The 17760-nt window shown below is 36.0% G+C and overlaps 1 protein-coding gene across 1 annotated transcript in view; it reads right to left on the reverse strand.

Moving 5' to 3' along the window:
• Nucleotides 1–9966: 9966 nt before the first annotated feature.
• The window catches only part of LOC116847638 (UDP-glucuronosyltransferase 2B30-like), a 23164-nt gene continuing 15370 nt past the window's right edge, over nucleotides 9967–17760 (reverse strand). Inside the window, exons 7-8 of the mRNA XM_032822876.1 lie at nucleotides 12697–12916; nucleotides 9967–10732 (exon numbers count right to left, since the gene is read on the reverse strand). Of these exons, the coding sequence (XP_032678767.1) occupies nucleotides 10459–10732; nucleotides 12697–12916 (494 nt within the window). The 3' untranslated portion in view covers nucleotides 9967–10458. The remainder of the gene's footprint in view (nucleotides 10733–12696; nucleotides 12917–17760) is intronic.

A 17760-nucleotide genomic window follows, 5' to 3' on the forward strand; every position in this document is an offset into this window, starting at 1 on the left:
GGGGGGGGGGGGGAGCGCGGCTGGATCATGCTTGCGCAAGCACGAGCATCACGCCATAACGCTATCAGCCGCCGAGGCAAGCGCATCGCGGGAGCTGCCGCGTTATTTTCTAAATTATTTTGCGCCGATTTTTAATACTGAATTTTGACTTCGCCACAATTAAGGCAATAATTAACACGAATTGAGACGCGTACTTATCACACGAGCAGGCGTTGTGGACTTTACCGCAACGGGTAATTACTGCGTTTCATTTACTTTTTTACTTGTTAGATAGAGAAACGTCGAGTTCCTCAATGTCGATAAAATATTATCATCATTCATTTATTCTTCGAGTATTATTATTTTTTTATTCGGTTGTCTTTTAACTATTTTTATTACGTAAGGAACTCGAGCGTGCGTTACGACGATTTTCTTATCTCGTTTTGCTGTAATTAATTGGTACTATCGGATATTATTATATGGTTATCGATCAGACATTATTATCATCATCTATTATAATAATACTTCTAATATTACTTCTTTATTCGATTATTGTTTAATTATTTTTTATTGCGCATTAGGAAGGAACTCGAACATGCCGTTACGATAATTTTTTTTCACCATCTTGCTGTCGCGTGTAATTATTTGATACTAATTTCTTAAATTACTAATTGATACTAAATTAAATTAAATTTCTGTCATAGAGATCTAATAGAGAAGACGCAGTCACGCAGCTCTAGGGAATGCGATGCCTGGGGAATGCCGCGCCGGAGGATTCGGCTCGGGCCTGGTTGAGTCAGCTCGAAGGTGAGCTTCATTGATTTGTATTCGTGATTAGAAATCTATCAAAGTTGAACATTTTCTTGCCTCGAATCGAGTTCCCATTTTAATGTTTTTATTATCGCATAACTAATTAATATTAAATTAAATTTATTTTTTGTTGCAGAGACGAGTTCTTGACTCTAAGGAAATGCTGCGCTGGAGGATCTGGCTCGGGTCTAGCAGAGTTGGCGCGAAGGTGAGTTTCACTGATTTAAATTCGTAATTAGAAGTCCAATAAAACTGGAAATTCTTTTGTTTGGAATCAAGTTCTTCAATACCTCTATTGTCGTATAATATTAAATTAAATCTGCTTTCTGTTGCAGAGATGAAGCAGACCAGCCGACTCTTAGGAGCTGCTGCGTCGGAGAATCCGGCTCGGGCCAAGCGGGGTTAGCTCGAAGGTTAGTTTCCTTAATTAACATTTGTCATTAAAAATCCAATAAGATTGATAATTCTCTTGCTCGAAATCGAGAAAATTTGAATCAAGTCGAAGATCGTGTTAAATCGTAATTACACGCGAGGAGAATTTTCCCTGAGTAACATCACCACTTAAGAAATGCTGATTTGTTCTAATTAAGAGATTTATTTGAAACGTTGAGAAAAAGGAAAGTGTGGAATATTCTAAGTATGAATGCATTCCGAAAAATTTTCCCAGCATGAAAAATATTACGCGCTTATATATTTTTTTAATATTGCAAACTTCTTCATTCAAACCTACATCAATGCACGAATTTAATCGGCGAAACATTTTTCTGTTCCAGAAACGAAAACAGAACGTGGCTACCCTGATCGGCGGGTCGGTGAGTCAAACAAGATAAAAAAATTGGTAATAGAAAGACAAAATCTTTCTATATAATGCATGTTTATGAATCAATGCGATTTACTTTGCTGTAGTGTAGTGTGTATATGTGCCGTCCAATAAAGTACACTATTCGAAATAATTGAAAGATCGTTTTTAGGAATAATAATATTAGTAATAATGCATTTTTACAAAAATTTGGCAAGTTTTCAAGTAGTTTTCTCCCAATTGTCATAAAAATATCGAATATACGCTTTGAATTCAAAATTTTGTAAAATTATTCAGTTTTATTGAATGCTATCTTTCAAGTGTCTCGATCAGTGCGCCAACGCACAAAGATTGCGCTACAGAAAATGCACAGTCACATTACTCGCCTCGACAGATCTTCCACCGGTCGTTAATTTTTTCAATTTTCTCTCTCGTGTGAATTTGCGTTGCGATTGCATTTCGTAAAGTACAGAGTTCGTCATTAAATAAAATTCGATACCGTGCGGCGCCTGCACGAAGCGATCTAACGTGAGTACTTAAACTGCTCGCGAAATTAATTTCACGATCGTCGGAAAATTTTTTTTCAATTTGTTTACTTAGAATTTCCTATCGCGAGACAATAATGTTAGGGAGCGTTGATCCTTCGTGAAAAACGCGATGTATACAAATCATATGCGAACAGTTATTTGTTTATTTACGCGGCGCGCGATGAGTTTCATCGAACAAAACAGGCGTCTCACGCGGTAATATTTTTTTTCGCGTGAATATTGAATAGAATCTTTATTTCTATCGTCGCAATTTTCATAATTCTTAATTTTTCATTCACATGGTGTTTTCGATTATATGTTTTGATAAATTTGCAAATTTAACCGGTTCGTATTTGCGGAAGAGTCGAGAGCAAACTTCGCAGAAATACTGCGGAGCTATCATCCGCAAAAGTATTGCGGAATTGTCTTCGCAAAAGTGTAGCGGAGCTGCTATCCGCAAATATATTGCGGAATTGTCTTCGCAAAAGTATTGCGGAGCTGATATCTGTAAAAATATTGCGGAATTTTCTTTGCAAAAGTATTGCAGAGCTGTTATTCGCAAAAATATTGCGGAATTGTCTTTGCAAAAATATCGCGAGTTTTCGTGAATATTTCAGGTTTGTTGAGGAGACAGACGTCTCACGCTATAACGATACAATTTTTTCGCGTAAATTTTGAATAGATCTTTTTTTCTATCGTCGCTATTTTCACAGTTTTCGATTTTTCATTCACGTTCGCGATTATTAATTTGATAGATTTACGAATTTTTCCGAATCGAAATTGCCGAAGCGTCGCGAGCGAACTTCGTAGAAATATTACAGGGAAAGGTTTTTGTGAATTTCAGGTTCGTTGAAGAGATAGACGTCTCACGCGATAACGATAACATTTTTTTACGCAAATTCGAAATAAATCTTTTTTTCTATCGTCGCTATTTTTACAATTTTCGATTTTTCATTCGGGGAAACATCGCGAGCAACGAGCAAACTTCGCAGAAATATTGCAGAGTTATTATCTGCAAAAGTATTGCAGAATTGTCTTCGCAAAAATATTGCGAAGCTGCTACCCCCAAAAATGTTGCGGAATTATCTTCGCAAAAATATTGCGGAGCTGTTATCCGCAAAGTATTGCAGAAATGTCTTCGCAAAAGTATTGGGGAGCTGCACTGCAGCCTACGATACACCATCAAAACGTTATATTAGGGGTATTTCGCGTCGTACGTGAGAATCTCACACAAATTACTTCGCCCACGCGTCGAAAGATTTCGCGAGATCGGCCTTCGATTCACGTCGCGTGTTTCCTTCATTCGCGGATTCCGTATTTTCGTAAGCGATTCGCGTCGCGCATGTATCAAAGCGATACATTACAACTCGATCGGACTGTTGCTGAATTCGTCGCATATACTCATCATTCGAAAGACCGATATTCCCTCGAAGACGCAATTCGTGATATTTTATACGCAATTCGCAACTCAGAGTGTATCCCCTGAGAGAGACGGGATTTTTCGTGAAACCTTCGTTAGATTACCGCGGTCGGGAGTGAATTACAGGCGACGTGGGACGCGAGGACCATTGCAGTGTCAGATGCAGCGACAGGATGGCTGGTGACTCTGGACACCGTGGGACGACGCGCAATGGTGAGCGCTCAATTTAGACGCTCATATAGTAGACACAAAGCGTCACTTTACATAGATTGCATGCACGTAGACGTAAATCGCATTGAGTCCAACGGGAAGTAAAGTAAGAATTGAAATTTGCATTTCGCCGGAGTTATGTAAGAATGATCCAACCAAAGAATTTAGCTCTGACATTTTCGCAATTTTCGTAATTTCAACGAGTCAATTCCATTCAACGAGTCGATTTCCATTTTTTTAAGAGTACTGACTAGCTCAATCCTTAGAAAAATGTGCAAAAAGACGCGACTGGTAACAAATAAAAAATCTGTTTCTTAATTCATTTCAAGCATCTATAAAGCTTGATTTTTTTTTGTTTGGTTTAAAATGATGAGAATGGAGTATCCATTGATAAAAGCTTATAATTTTTTGAATTGGATCATTCTTGTATAACAATGGTCAATTAAAATTTCGATTCGGTAGACTTCCTTGTCGTCGGATTGTTTCTTGATGATACATTAAACTGATATATATTAACATGTTATATTTATATGCTCTGTATACGTTTTATATGCTTTTTATGCTGTATATATATTTTGTATATATTCTATGTATGCTCTATATATACTTTATAACTTGTTATGTCGTATTATTCATGACATAATATCTTTTTGGAGATATTTTCTTATGCATACGCGTTTGTTGTTGATAAGATGACAAATTAAATTTCGACAAATTAAAGACAACAAATTAAATTATTAAGCCGAGACTCGAACCGAAATGTTTCGATTTTCCGCTAAATTATTAAGCCGAGATTCGAATCGATGTATTTTGTGACTCCACTAAATTCCTAAACCGAGATTCAACCGAAGTGTTTTGTATTTCCGCTAAATGCAAACCGGTGTTTCCCCTAAATTATTAAGCCGAGATCCAAACCGAAGTGTTTTGAATCTTCGCTAATTTATTAACCCGAGATAGTTAAACCTGGGATAATTTTTTGAAGTTGCTTAAAGAAATTTTCGCGTTTGCAAAGGTGTATTTTCGAAAATGACTTGAAGTGTGCGTATTTTGTTCTGCATCGTCTCTTAGATGACAATGTGCGTTAATGTCGCTCTATTCCTTCAGTAACACTCCCAGAATCCAGTAGCCTAAAGTTGCGTTCATTACGTTAGATTCAACTTAGCATCATAGGAAAGTCGGATTCTTGCGCATAGGTCGAAATCGGTCTTTTTACTGCAGGTTATTTAGGTCATTTAGTGATAGCATCTAGAGCATATTCGGGAATAATTTTTTACTGTTTTTTTAATGTAATTTTCGCGTTTGCAAAGGTGTATTTTCGAAAATGACGTGACGTGTGCGTATTTTGCTCTGCATCGTCTCTTGGATGACAACCCAGGTAACAATGTGACGTTTTTAGACGTCACCTTGCTACTTGGGAATGTGTGTCACTCTACTCCCTCAGTAACCCGTCCAGAATGTTGAAAATAAGTTCCCAATATCCCAAAGTCGCGTTCTTAACGTTGGATTCACTATATCTCATCAAATTTTCTCGCTAAATTATTAAGCCGAGATTCGAACCGATGTGTTTGGAGTCTCCACTATACTATTGTGTGTGTGTGTGTGTGTGGAGCCGAGATTCGAACCGTTATTTGGTCTCCGATATTATTCGTACGATTATGAATTACCAATTCCAATAAGATGAATTGTGGGGCAGATAGTGCCCCTTGAGTCGTCTTGATATCTTTAGTGGTTGTCGAGAAATGCACGAAAAATGCAATCAGTATTAATATGGCTGTCAGCGACGTCGAAAAGTACGCACGCTTTCACGGCTTATTTAATGAATCGTATTATTATAGTATTAGTATTATTAGTGTTATTGTAAACTTTGAATTCCAACGTTGTAAATTGTGGAGAATATAGTTTTTTTTTTTTTTAATTACTTCGATATCTTTTATGGTTGCCGAGAAATAAGCAAAAAATATGAGTGGCATGTTTAAGCTTGTATATTTATTTATTTTGTTTTATATTGTCTAGTTTCCAAATCTTTTTTTCTTACAAAATTACGCAGAACGCAGCGCGAGAAAGACGAGACTGATGAGAGATAATCTAGTTTTGCGATAATATCGCCGCTAGCTCGTTTTGTGCCTATGTCGCGCAGTTCGCTCATCAGTGGTGAGATAAGAATAGAGCAATTAGACGTCTGTCTTTTTCTAATTTACTATCATTGTACGGAATACAACGGGCACGAATTAGGCGCATTTTATCGTTACCATCACGAAAATGCACCTAACGAACGTAGTAAAAGCGCACTTTGTTAGATGGCGTTTCGAAAGTGGCCTAACTCTGGCCACTAAAATCAGTTTGGTGGCTCTCAGGTTTCTCTCTGTATACTCTTACGAAAAAGATACGAAAAAACCTTCAATTTTGGATATTAACACTCAAATTTAGGATATTAACACTCAATTTATCAACACACAATTTATTTACTCCTAGTTTTTGGATGTTAACACCCAAAATTGAGGGGTTTTTCGTATTTTTTTCGTAAGGGTATATACATCAATAAAAGTATCTAAAAGTGGTTTATAAGTCTTTTAATAAAAACTATTTTAAAAGATACTTTTATCGATAAAGCAAAGCTGAGAATAAAGGTTTTTGAAGTTAATAATTAAAGTAATATCAATCAAACTGTAATAAATTATTTAGCCAAGACTCAAACCTTACTTCGTAGAGATTCAAACACATCTTTCGGTGCGACGCCGCTATGTGGCGCCAGGTAGGCCATTTCTACTAGTATATTTCAATGAGCGTAGTGGATCAGCTAATTTAATAGTTTTTTATTAGAAAGACGATTTATTAGATATATACATATAATTTACGGCATTAATATTATATATCTGTATGATATATTTAATCTTAAGCGACTATAAGCTCTTGTATATAATAAAAAATCCCCGATAAAAAATTTTTCATGCATAATTATATATAAAATTTTTCTGTACATAATTATGTATAATCATATATAATCATATAAAATGATATATAATTATACATTATATATAATTATGTATCATATAAAATGATACATAATTATGTATATAATTGTATGCGTAATTATGTAAAATTATATATGAAATAATATATATAATTATACATGATTATATATAAGTAATATATATTAAATGTATGGACAAATTTCATACATAATTATATATAATAATATAAAATTATATATAATTTTATATAATTTTACATAATTATGTATGAAAAATTTTTCATTGGGGATCCTTTTGGCCGTGATAGATTTTTGAACGTTATCCCAATTGTTAGACACAATTGTTTGATAGAACAATTGAGATATGCAATAACCAAACTTAATCTTATTATTTATCTAATATTCTCAATATTAAGAACACTCTGAGCGTCCCAGATAATAAGATTTTCAAGAAATATATAAATCACAAGATTTGTTCTTCTCGATTGCGTTACGTTATACTCTCTATACTTAACTTTTTGAATGCTGTGCACGTATACAAGGTGTCTCAGATCACTTTCACAATCTCTCGTAACGACGTAGAGAGGATTGAGATGAATATAAAAGTCCCATACCGTTTTGTGATATTTTCAATAGTAACAGAGAAATTAATTGTAAAAAATTAAGGAAAGACACACTGTATGATTGAGGGAGGAGCGCTCGCTATCCAATAATATAGTAGGCGGATGTCAGCGCGCGATTTATATCGCTACGATCCTGCGTTTTGCCTCACCGCGTCGAGGCGTGATGTAGCAGTGCAGCGACATAAGTACAGGCAGTGATACGTTGTTTTTCCAATTACCGCGCGCTGACATTCTGTGTTATATTGGTCTAGTTTATATTGTGCACTTGATATGCGTATCAGGTTCACTATATTCGTATCAAATTCATCCTAAATATTTAATACGCATAATATAAACACTGACGGATCAACTTGGTACGAGCATACCAAGTAGGAGTATCGTACTAAACTAATACGCGTATCAAATGATACAAATAACGATGTAAACGCATGAATTTTGGAGGAAACCTAGTATTAAACCTAACCTAACCTAACCTAGGTATTATCGGTAACCGTTGGTTTCAGATATTAGTAATATCGTATTATAACTTCTCTTTTTCTCTCTTCCTCACGCCTATTAGGTTCATATTAATTGTTATCACTCCAAACTTGTTTCACGTGAGATACGCAGATCTAAATTTCGAGTTGGATTTGAATATTTTACTCGAATTATAAACACATACGACACATTATATTTGTAATCGCGAATCAGCCAGAAACTCACATCTCTCTAAATTCAACTCCGGATATCTAACTTGAGACGAGTTTCAAGACAATAATTATTGATTCGGATATTAGGCCAATATTCATAGTCGGATCTTATATTTATAAGATCGTCTTAAAAGTTTATCTTTAGATGGTCTACGGATGATTTCATTGGTCACAAAGCATCTGAAGATAAACTTAAGACGGTCTTAAATATAAAGTCCGACTATGAGTATCGGCCTTAGAGCTTCTTCGCTATTACATACAGTGAATCGAAAATCCATTCGAAATGCCGCCGGACTGTCGAGTGAAGTATCGTGCGTATCAAAACACTTCGCGTATCTGAACTGCGGTGGCGTTCCGTCAACTACGGTAATGGATCATGGCGGGCGCGGTAACGCGTACTCGAGGAGTCGTCCTGTGTCTCTCGTGACTTCGGCTCGCCCAGGGAAAGTTCGACGCGCGAACAATTATTGCTGGGAGTGGCGCAAGTGAGTATCGTGCGTTTACCGTGATGGGACGTGTCGTTGGGAAGACGAGGAGAGTGAACATTTCGCGGAACGGGCCGTCGGGAGTGCCGGGTGAAATGACGCGCGTTCGTTGTGGTAGCTCGGAGTTTGAAATCGTCGCACTTCACTCGCTGTGGACTTGACGAAGCGGAATCCCCCGCGTAAATTATTGTCGGGAGCGTAAGTCTCGTGCGTGTGAAAGTGCGTTGTGAAAAGCCGCCGAAAGCAAATATCTCGCGAAACGGCCCGTCGGGAATGCCGAATGACGTCGCGCGTGTTCGCCGTTTGATAACGGAAACGCGGTATTCGAATCTTCAGAGCGCCGAGCTTCCGACTCGTCGAAGGAGTCTCGCGCGCGAAATGTCGTCGGGAGTGCCGGAAGTAAGTCTCGTGCGTTTATTGTGCTGAGACATATCGTGAAACAGCCACGGAAACTGAATATCTCGCGAAACGGACCCTCTGGAGATAGCTGGGCGAGATCCGTCGTGAGTTCATCGCGTGTGGCAGTTTGAGGCACGGACCGTTCCTTTCTACGCTTTCAATCCGTCGGAAAATTGGTGAGTTTTAATAGAGTACAGCGCTACAAAAGATAGCGCACCTGATATTTTCGAGCGAAACTGAATCTCTTTGAGTGAGATTTGTTTCGCTTGTAAAAAGATATTTTATATATTCATTTATTATTATTCGGAGATGCATAGCGAGTCATGGAGAAGCGGGAGCAAAGAGATTGCGATTATTTTCAATATTGCATCCGAAAGACATAGTCTAATTTACATTTTACACGGTTTCTATGTGATATTTAGATTTTACACGGTAAAAAATATTTTGTATTTATGTCAAAATCGATTTGTGTAGAGATTTTGATGTTAAACTTTCGATATACTCATGTGTCGATATACGATGTGTTAATTTAACATATTGTCGTAATGTTCAAGAGGATTCTTCTAAAACCAAACGCAAAATTTTCTAAGCACAAAATTCTTAAAGTTAGAAGAATTTCGTCTTTTATCTACAATATAAATCTTGTTCTTTGTAGGAATTTCTTAAGCAAGAGAATATTTTCTACTTCAAATAAATATCTTCCTTTTGACTCAAAAGGAAAAAAAATGTTAGAATAATATTTAATAGATTCTCGGCTAATATATTGACAAGAGACTTGACAAAAGTGTCCCTCATCGATTTGGATATCTTATAGAATATAAAAAAAGACACATTTTTTTATGCTCTATAACATATCCAAAACGTATCAAAATCGATGAGGGATACTTCTATCAAGAGAAAATCCTTTGTAAGAGAAAAAATATATAAAAATTAAAAAATAGCTATTTGACAAATACTAGTAATATATTTATTTAAATCTAAATTCTCTTATATATATTCAAACAAAATAAGTAATTGCTTAATCTTTGCTTTCATGGAAAACTAAGATTTTAAGAAAATGTACATTTTTTTATTTGCAAAATATTTTATATTAGTATAGATAAATACTATGTTGTTTTAAGAAAATTAAAATATTATGTTGTTTTATATTAATATAGGTAAATATGTTAATATCCTCTACATTTTTTATTTCTTAAACGTTTTTCATCTCAGTGTAATCTATTTCATTAGAAGAGAAATGCCTTTTTGATAAAAGTTTCTGCTTAGAATGTAGGATTATACAGAAAATAATACCAAGCATTTTTTGCAACTAGAGTTCTTTTCTTTGAGTATAAAACATTTTCCTTTTAGAAAAATCCTCTGGAGGCTATATACAAGAGAACCCCGCCAAGGATGAAATTCTATTACGTTGGGTGTGTTTCTCATAACTTAACATACATGATTATATTGCATATAAACATTACATATGAAAGTAGTTTTATATCAGGAAAGATCATATATTTTGTATATAATTGTTTCTCATGATCAATGCCATAAATTTTCTTTGCTACTCAAGTTTTCGTTTTACGTCACCTATCCATTTGTACTTAAGAAAAGTGATGATAATTCGATAAATGATGTACATTAAAATAGCAGGAAATACACTTAAACACAGAAATGTCGCGTAATAATCTATCCATGATATATCACGTCCGTGATATCGTAAATGTCTTGAGTCAGGAAACTTCAATACGTGCTCCACACTCCATATTGCTCTTTCCATAGGCTTTACTAATTCGTCCCGTACAATTGCCGACATTCTTCTGATGTTGTTCAGATACCTACAATTAGAATTTTTGTAAGACAACGCGCATTAACACACAGAGAGAATTTTGCAGTAAAAATTAGTATAGGATTTTGTAACTGAGAAGCAGATCGATATTATTATATTAATTGACTATTCTTTCATTTCACATGTGTTATTTGCATCTTAAAAAATGAGCTTTCAAAAAATTTACTATGTTTCTAGTTGAAATATTTCAAACAATGCAGTCAAGTTTTGCCTCCTTTCCATAAGATTTCATCAAACTTTGAATATTCCAATAAATGATACGTCAATCTGAAATTTAAGACCCATAGATTAAAAATAGAAGATCTCAATATTATTTTCGTAGTCGCTTGGGAGATAAATCATCTAATTAAAAGTTGCAGTTTCAACAAACAGCAACTTGAATTGCAACCTCTTGAACCATTTATCTCTCAAATAACTACACTGAGAGAAAAATGTTTGGTATTTGTAATTATAATTACATAGAGAAATAATTACTATAAATTATGGTCAAGATAACCATTTTTTAGCCAATTGTATTATAATTTTAATGATAATAATCTTATATGCATGTTACTACTACTATCTTCGTGTTGGAACAACCAAAAAATATAGTTGGTGTCAAATTGGGCCTCAACTATATTTTTTAGTTCCAACACGAAGATAGTAGTAGTAACATGCATATAAGATTATTATCACTAAAATTAAAATACAATTTACTAAAAAATGGTTGTTTTGATCATTATTTATAATAATTATTTCTCTATATGATTATAATTGTAAATATCAAATATTTTTCTCTTAGTGTGCGAGATTAATATCAAGAATATATTTTTATTCCCTCCATTACCCTCGTTCGTCTGACGAACGTTAGTGTTCTCGTATGAGCGAATGCCGCACCTGTTATTAATTGAATTTAAGTGAAAATTTAATTATTGTTACATTAATACGGCTTCATAAAAATGAGTAGATGCATTAAAACATGACTTATTATTGATCGATCAGAGTAAAGCTTAAATTTTATAACAGCACGAGTCGCATTAATTTCACGTATGATTATCTCACGTATACTCTCGCTATGAGTGCGCGTTAACACTTTCCAGAGTCTATTAATAAAAGTTATACTAACGAAATTAAGAAAACAACCATACAAATATAATCTAAAAAGTTGTAAATGAAAAGCCAGAAAGTTTCAAAGCTAACTGTGAAGCTATTTTTATATAATTAGAAAATAAAACTTCCACTCAGCGAGTTTGCCTCATACGAGGGCAATGGAGGGTTAATTTACTCGATATAAGCTTCAAATCGATGTATTATTAATTGTAATATTGGAATATTTCAAGTTTTTAAAAAAATAGGCGAAATATCTATGCTTAGTCGCACTCTTTATTATGTGCCTTATGTCTTACTGATAATCTGTTTTTACATCATCTAGAAACATAGTAAAATTGAAAAGAATTTATCTGAAAAAACTACATAATATTTTTCCCATGCAGCATCAATTCTCCATCAATCTAAATAAATTTGAATTTCCTTCAATAACAAACGTAGGTCTTAAAAAATACAACTAATCGCACGAGTTAATCTCGTAATCTTAATTGCGTTACTGAACACAAACTAAGAGTTCCCAAACTATAATGCGCTGCCTAATGCAATGGAGAATTGAAATTGGTGTGCAGAGATGAAGAAGACCATCAATCGTTAATGACCTTTGGACTAATAACTCGTTTGTCGTAGCGCAAGTTCGGCGGACGCCGTTCACTATGGGATAATGAATTTCCGGAGTTCTCCAAATATTTCAGAAATATTTCCCGAGAAAATCCGGGAATTCTTGATCCGCTAGCCAGTCGCCACACATCATCCGTAAATGCGTACGGTCTAAAGAATAGCGATCGAAATGACGTAGTGCCGTCGGGATTAACTTTCGAAAAGTCACATCCCCTCGAAGCGATTTCGTTAGGATCGCGCCGTGCTCACGTTTTATTTTCGACGACCTCCGCGAGCGTTTGTACGATGGAGTCCTCGGTCATGGTGTCGATGTCCAGTGTCAGTCCGATACCGGCGTCTAGGATTTTACGTGCGTTGAAAAGTTGATCCCCGAAAAAGGGGATCGCGACTACCGGCACCGAGTGGTGCACCGCCTCTTGCAGCGACTGCAATCCGCCTTGCATCACGTACGCCATCACTCTGGGATGCGCTGCATATATAAAAGCGACATAAGTACATAAAGTATCGTGAAATGATGCTCTACGGATTATTTGCTTGTCGAGCGCTTATACGGCGGATCGACGTGACGCGTGCGGACAACGGGAAAAAGCAAAGCGACGGGATGAAAAGAAAAAAAAAAGAGAAAGAGAGAGAGAGAGAGAGAGAGAGAGAGAGAGGGAGACAAGCGAAACAAAAAGGAAAAAAAGAGAAAGAGCGGGCGATGAGGAACGAAGTTTCAGCGTTCATCACGAGCACGACCGAGAGACGCGACGCGCGAGATTTCATAAAAATGTCCGCATTGTCATATTTATTTTTTCGCGTTGCTCTTTACGGCCGATTGATCGCGTTCGAGTATCAACGCGTTCGGAATTTTTTTGACGAAGCTGCTCTCTCTCTCTCTCTCTCTCTCTCTCTCTCTCTTTTCCCCCTTCCGATATGCATTTTTTTTAACGCACGAATACGCCGAAGTGAAATTTTTTTCATTATGCGTAACGCGATACACCTGCCAATTGGAAAAATACATTTTATCTTTTCAAACTCGGAAATTCGCGCGACGAGTGCATCTGTGCGTTCTCGTCTTTCCATATTTATTAGATTCTACATGCTTAAAAATCTTAGGAGTGAAAATGAAAAACGTTTCGAAAATTTCTAAAGTGTGATGAAATAATAAGATTTTACTGTTCGTTAAAATTTAAACAATCTTTTATATGAAATTTTACTTCAAGATCTGACAAGATGTTTAACATTACCTACTTATAAATTGCCGTAACTTTTGAGGGAAATTGAATTTCGGATTCGCCGAGAGATTCGCCGTGATGAATTTCGGAAGAACGTAAAAAAATTTAATGTTAATCCTACGCGCTACGATGTTGGGTCTGTGGAGACTCAGACAGACATTCGATCATTCACCAATTTTCGTAAAGGCTCTGGGAAAAATTCAGAATAGCGCAAATCCGTTTGCAGATTTTGATTTTCTTACGCTACTATCTTATATTTGTAGTTTTTCTATATCTCTTGGCAAAAAATGTGTTTAAAAATATTGATTTTCAACAAATTTATAATACACTGAGCGAGAAATATTAAAGAAATAAAGAATATTTATTTAGTAAGTACTCTCTCTACATACAGAAAAATATAATTTTACTGCTAAGAGAAAAACAATCACTCAAATCACTTTTCTTCTTTTAAGTAATGGTTATCTTCAGTAAACAATATTTTTTTGATAATAGTTTTAAAACATAGTCATCACGAATTTAAGAAAAGCTTATTATCATGCAGTTAGAAGAAGGATTTATTTATTTTACAAGAATATTGTGAAACTTTCAAAGAAGAAATTGGTTTGACTCTATAGCAAACGACTATGTAGCAAACAAACGGAAATTTTGTTTGGATTGAATATTCTTGAATTGAAATGTTAAATTGGGTATTCAGAATGGATATTGAAAAAATTTGATGTTTATGATAGATTTATAAATACATAAACTTATAAAATGCTTGAAACGAATAACATTTACTTGATTGCAGTATGTATTTTTTGTGTGTAATAACATATTTACTTATACACGAATATAAAATTTTTTCAAATAAGAAAATATAAATTTGCCTGAAACTTTAACTTTTCATGAAAGCAATTGTTTATTCTATTTAAATGAAAACATTTAGATTCAAGTAAGTATGTTATTAGTATGTTTTATTTCTTAGATATTTTTCTATCAGTATAGTTCTAGTTCAAAATTATCCGAGTCCGTCGGAGCTGTATAACGTTGCATCTGTGAGACCCGAACAAATATTCGATCGCTCACCAACTTTCACAAAGGGTCTAGGTAGAGTTTCTCAAGTCGGAGTTAGGATATCGTCCGCCATTTGTAGAAGGGAAATGAGTGAGTGAGTAAGAGAGAAATTGCAGCATGCTTCGTTATTTCAGTCTTAGAGCTTCTTTTTCATCCCTACTAGGATAGATCTCTCACTTTTATTTACATTCACCTCCAAAAGCGGAAAGGATGCAGACCAGTCAGGAATCATCATGCTTTGTACTTTGGACTAGAGAAAGTATGAAAAAATTTAGACACAGCGCAAATCTGCAGATTTCGACTTTATTGCGCTACTATTTTACAACCAAGGCTTTCCTATATTTTCAGAAATAAATGTGTCCAAAAATATAGATTTTCAAAAAAGTTATAATAGTTCAAAGTTGCCTGAGTCTGATAGACCTATACAATGTTAGATTTGTGAGACTTAACGAATATTCGATTATTCACCAACTTTCGCAGAGTCCAGCTAGAGTTCCTTAAGTCAGAATTAAAACATTGTCCACTATTTGTGGGGAGGAAGTGAGTGAGTGAGAGTGAAGTTGCAGCGTGCTTCGTCATTTCAGTCTTAGAGCTCCTCTCTCACTCCTATTAGATTCACTTTTAGTTCCACTCACATCATTCCTAAAAATGGCGGACAGGATGCAGGCCGATCAGGGATCATCATGTTTTGTAACAACTCTGACTAGAGAAACTATAGGTTCGGAAAAATTTACACAGAGAGAACGATTTGGTTGAATCAAATGAACGTTTCTTTGGAATAGTCCAAACGAATTTTTCGACTAATCAAACAAAATTTTGTTTGAAGCAACAAAAATATTTATTTGCGGCTTAGTTCCAAAGAAATATTTTTGTTGTGTCAACCAAATAATTCGTTTGGACTATTCCAAATAAACATTTATTTGAATCAATAAATCTCTCTGTTCTTTCTGTGTAGAAACACAAGTCCGCAGATTTCGATTTTACTGTTTATTATCTTAAAGCTTAGCTGAGGCTTATTTGTATCTCTGAAAAGAATTGTGTCGACAAATATTGATTTCCAATGAAGTTATGGCAGTTCAAATTTACCGAGTCTAAAACTTGATCTACAATGTGTTCTTTGCTTCCTGCTTCTTTCTCTTTATCTCTTTCTGACTCAAACCTTAAACTTTAAGCCAAAAAAAGATAGAAGACAAGAAACAGAACACAAAGAGCATATTGTAGATCAGGCTTAACAGACCGAGATTGCACGTCCTAAGAAACATGACTGCACGCGTAGGATCGATCAATGTCGAGTTATTATTGAAAGAGCTCGGAATAGACGCACGTACCCAATGAAATGAGCAGCGATCGTAATGTTAAAGAGAAGCCTTAGAGTTCCCGTTAATCGCGTTACTTCTTCCAATCATTAGTCCGCATTTTCAACATTAGTACGTTCCCGATGCAGGCAACCGCAGTCTGTCTATCAATGCGCACAAAACTTTGTGTACGCTTGTGCATTTGCATCGAGGCCGTGCGTTACTGCCGACAGGAGTTGTTTGTCAGAATTTCCCGCGAGAATTTCACCGCCGCATGCGTCATGAGTTATCGTTTCGCTTCGTTCTGCTGTACGAGCCCGTGGTCGTATTTTCCTTGGTCGGTGGTGTTGCTGGTGGCTCTCTTCCCTCCCCTCCCCCCTTCTTTTTTTTGTCGGTTTCAATACTTACCCTTAAGCGGCTCCCACAAAAATAACGGATTTCGCCCTAGTAAAAGCGAGAGGGAGCCTGGTATCGACGTGTGCATCGGCCTTTCTTATATATTCCACGTTACTTTTCTCTTTGATGTGCCGTGGTAGAGGAAGGCAAACGTTGCTCTCGAATTCAAACATCCGAGTAACGCGATCTTGGTCGGTAGACGACGGGGCTTTGATGATCATTTGGAAACGCCGGCGATGCCGTTTCGATCGCCGGGACTTTGTTCGGCCGAGATCCACGGGAGAGTTGCCCCGATATAAAGGGAACTTGCTCTGTCTTTGGTCGCGTCAAGCGGAGCAGAGAAATAGCGCGCGGGCTGTGTCGTGTAATTAGGTTCGAATCGTTTAAAGACTCCGGACTGTGAAGACTGAGATTGCGGCTAAAGAGTGTTGCGCCTAGCCAAGGAAAATTAACGTCTTTTGTAGGTGAAAACGGCGTCAAAGTCGAAGACGCAACTTCGTTAAATATTTGCGCAGCGATGGTCGGTAACGCGGTCGTCGCCATCCTAGTCGTCGTCGTTGTCGTCGTCGTCTTCTACGTCGTCGTCTTCTACGTCGTTTTCGTATCGTTGAATTCCACTTAACGAATCCGCGAGGAAAACGGAGAACGCGAGCTCCTGAGCGGTTGTTATGCATTAACAGAATAAGAGTATGTAATCGTTAAAGTATAAGTTTCCGAGCTCGTTTACGGTAATGGCGAACGAGTGGTCGAAGCACTTCGACGATACACGGGTTTCTCACGAGAGATCGTTATCGAACAATTAAGTTGAAATTTTGCATTTCGCCCGTGTGCTCTGGGAAAAGTTTCGGTGTATTTCAGTCAGGGTAATAAGACGCGGCTTCTCAGTGATCTCTTCATTTGCAATTACGACGTGGTTCGAATTGATCGATAATGTCCGACTTACTACGCCAGTCTCTGATAATGGAGTACTCAATTCTTGTTTGGGTTGGAGCAGAATGTTTACTTGCTTAATTAACGTGTTAAAACGTCGGGTTCATGAATTAGGAACGATTGCGTGCCCGCACGATGAAATCCAACTCAAATTCGCAAATCTTCATTATTCGCTTAACACGTTCGCTACCACGGTTTAATTGGAGATCTCTCTCTAGAGTTTACATGTATTCGTTCTTGTATAATTGTACAAAACAGACTTGACTTGTGGATGTAGATATAAAGAGAGAAATTATTGTGCACTTGCATATATATATATATATATATATATATATATATATATATATACATATACATACATATATATATATATATATATATATATATATATATATATATATATAATGTGCATAATGCATGTA

Source organism: Odontomachus brunneus, unplaced genomic scaffold (assembly GCF_010583005.1).
Source record: "Odontomachus brunneus isolate Ranch 3 - 2012 unplaced genomic scaffold, Obru_v1 Obru_scaffold_001, whole genome shotgun sequence".
In the NCBI taxonomy this organism is placed as follows: domain Eukaryota; kingdom Metazoa; phylum Arthropoda; class Insecta; order Hymenoptera; family Formicidae; genus Odontomachus; species Odontomachus brunneus.